The 3103-nt window shown below is 47.6% G+C and overlaps 1 protein-coding gene across 1 annotated transcript in view; it reads left to right on the forward strand.

The window, feature by feature from the left end:
- Nucleotides 1–7: 7 nt before the first annotated feature.
- The window catches only part of FGF2 (fibroblast growth factor 2), a 57057-nt gene continuing 53961 nt past the window's right edge, over nucleotides 8–3103 (forward strand). Inside the window, exon 1 of the mRNA XM_003795520.3 lies at nucleotides 8–202. Within this exon, the coding sequence (XP_003795568.1) occupies nucleotides 25–202 (178 nt within the window). The 5' untranslated portion in view covers nucleotides 8–24. The remainder of the gene's footprint in view (nucleotides 203–3103) is intronic.

Below are 3103 nucleotides of genomic sequence, written 5' to 3' on the forward strand. Positions count from 1 at the left end.
CCCCGGCAGAGCCCCGGAGGGCCCATGGCAGCCGGGAGCATCACCACGCTGCCCTCCCTGCCCGAGGACGGCGGCAGCGACGCCTTTCCGCCCGGCCACTTCAAGGACCCCAAGCGACTGTACTGCAAAAACGGGGGCTTCTTCCTGCGCATCCACCCCGACGGCCGAGTGGACGGGGTCCGGGAGAAGAGCGACCCTTACAGTGAGTGCCGCCCGCCCTTCCAGCCCCTCGCCCCCTCTCCGCTCCCCTGGTGGTGCGTGTGGTTTCTTTCCACGCGGCCCTCGGCGGCTTCAGGTTCACCGCACGCCCCGCCTTTCCCGAGCTGCGGTGTCGGGCTGGCTAGACGCGCCCCCGGGTGTGGGCAGTGTCGTTTCCCCCTGGGAAGCCAGTCCGCTGGGCCGGGGCCGCCTTCCCGCAGACAACCTGTCGCGGTCCGGGATGCCGGCGGCGGGGAACCGAGCGCCGCTCTCGCTCTCGCAGAAGCCGCCGGGTCCCCAGTGCAACCGCGGCTGTCCCGTGCGTGCTGTCCCGGACCGCAGCACAATGAAACGCTCTTTGTTGGAAAAATACCTTGCCAGACCCCTGCCCTTAAATTCCGACTCTGTAGGACCCGAGGCGTGGGGCACACGGCTCTCCCCCACGCAACAGTACAGAAAAAATTGTTTTTTCCTGAATTGAGTAAAGTTGAAAGAGCAACAAACAGAAACAAAAAAGCCCAGATTTTGTTAATAAAGACTGACAGGCTTTTGTATCATACTAAAAAGAAGTGCAAAAGCCTGTGTCTTCCACCTGCAGTTATTACGTTTGGGACCGTGAGCGAAGCTTAACCCCAGGGTATGTTTCCTCATTCTTAAAGTGGAAATAATATGTACCTTGCATCCAGTTTGAGGATGAAATGAGAATTACATTTTGTTTTCTGTAAAAAACCAAATGTTTGTGGTTCTGGAAATAACATTGGCCTAAATCAGTGGTTCTCAAAGTATAGAGGTGTATCTAGAATCACTTGGAAGTTGTGTTCTAACACAGGTGGCAGGACTTTGTCCCCCGGCGTTTATGGTTCTCTAAGTCTGGAGTGCTGAAAATTTTTATTTTCTAGAAAGTGGCCAAGTGATGCTGATCTGGGGACCACACTTTGAGAGCTACCGGTCTAGATAAAAGAGGTCAGAAAAGGGCATAAGAACGGGCTGATTTACTACGCTGATGGAATTTGAAGTGAGTGAGACAGGACCAGAATCATTTTAAGCTTTTCCCCTATAGGTAAACATATGTTTTAAAAGCGGTGTGTTCTGGCATTCCTTACTTTATGGATTCTAGGTGGAAAGTCTGAGAAAAGACCTGCAAGGTTCCAGAGCTCCACTTCCCAGTACTTTTGTCTTAAGATGCTATGGCATGTCATTCATTCTGGGGGAAAACTGGAAGGAAGAGGAGAAAGCTGTACAACCCAGCATACCTAGACAAAGGAAAGGGAAATGCACTTTTATATTATCTGGGTCTTTTTAAAAAACGTATCAATCATTTTATCCAGTAAAACTGAAAAGATTTTTGTAACCAATATTACATGTGTTAGTGCTGGTTCTCTATTCTGGTAACAGGAGTAGATTTAACAAAATTATCTTTGTGATTGATTTATCTTTGTTCTGCAGTTGTCCACTAGAGTAGCTCAGCCGATTAAGACAAGGTACATAAATGTCCCAATTAGTTTTGTTATTTTTTAGTATCAAAAACTGTTAATAAAAAAACATGTTTTATGACCAGATAACAGAAGAAATCTCTTTCAGATTGGTATTTCCCTTCATACTCTTTTACAGACTTTGTAAGTTGCTGAATTTTTTTTTTAAGAGATGGAGTCTGTCTTGGGCGCCTTAGATAGAGAGCTGTGGTGTCACAGCTCACAGCAACCTCCAGCTCTTGGTCTTAGGTGATTCTCAGGTGCCCGCCACAAGGCCCAGCTATTTTTTTTTTTTTTTGAGACAGAGCCTCAAGCTGTCCCCCTGGGTAGAGTGCTATGGCATCACAGCTCACACAAACCTCCAACTCCTGGGCTCAAGCGAGTCTCCTGCCTCAGCCTCCCAAGTAGCTGGGACCACAGGCACTCGCCCCAACGCCCAGCTATTTTTTGGTTGCAGCCATTATTGTTGTTTGGCGGGCTGGGCTGGATTCGAACCCGCCACCTTGGGTGTATGTGGCTGGCACCTTAGCCACTTGAACCACAGGAACCGAGCCGGCCCAGCTATCCAGCTATTTTTTGTTGCAGTTTGGCTGGGGCGGGGTTTGAACCTGCCACCCACAGGCACTGCCCTGTTTTTTTTTTTTGTTTTTTCTTTTTTTTTGAGACCAGAGTCCCACTATGTTACCTTTGGTAGAGTGCCCTGGGGTCACAGCTCATAGCAACCTCAACTCTTGGGCTGAAGCGATTCTGTTGCCTCAGCCTCCCTCAGCCTCCCAAGTGGCTGGGAGTACAGGTGCCTGCCACAAAGCCCCACTATTTTTTTGTTGTTGTTGCCATTGTTGTTCAGCTGGCTGGGGCTGGATTCTAAAGCACCAGCCTTGGTGTATGTGGCTGGCGCTGTAACCATTGTGCTGTAGGTGCCAGGCCTGAATCATTGCTTCTTTGAAGCTTTTGATACTTTCTTTGCCTGAGAATAACATACTATATAGAAACTAGCCAGTGAGAATAATTAGGAATTGTATCACATTACCACCCTCCTAAAAAGAGCTGTTAATTTTTTCCATCCCACTGTATATTGTATTTTTATTTTTGTAATCTTACTTTAACTCAGTGGCTCACAAGTGGGGAGGATTATGCTCCCTAGAAGACAATGCCTGGAGACATGTTCTGTTATCATACCTGGAAGGATGCTATTGGCATCTAATAGGTAGAGTTCTGCTGCTAGACGTCCTGCAGTACATAGGCTAGTACCCTAAACAACACATTTTTTGACCCCAAGTGTCATTAGTGCTAAGGCTCACATTGCCAACTTTATAACTAGCTAAAGACAAGCTGTTAGAAGTGAAAAGTAAAAGTAGGGCACATGGTAGTCTCAGGTTAAGGGAGAAGGAGTTCTTGAACCTAGAACTTTTTTTTTTTTTTTTTTTTTTTTT

The sequence above is a fragment of the Otolemur garnettii genome, unplaced genomic scaffold, assembly GCF_000181295.1.
Source record: "Otolemur garnettii isolate 467f Iridium unplaced genomic scaffold, OtoGar3 scaffold00093, whole genome shotgun sequence".
Classification (NCBI taxonomy): domain Eukaryota; kingdom Metazoa; phylum Chordata; class Mammalia; order Primates; family Galagidae; genus Otolemur; species Otolemur garnettii.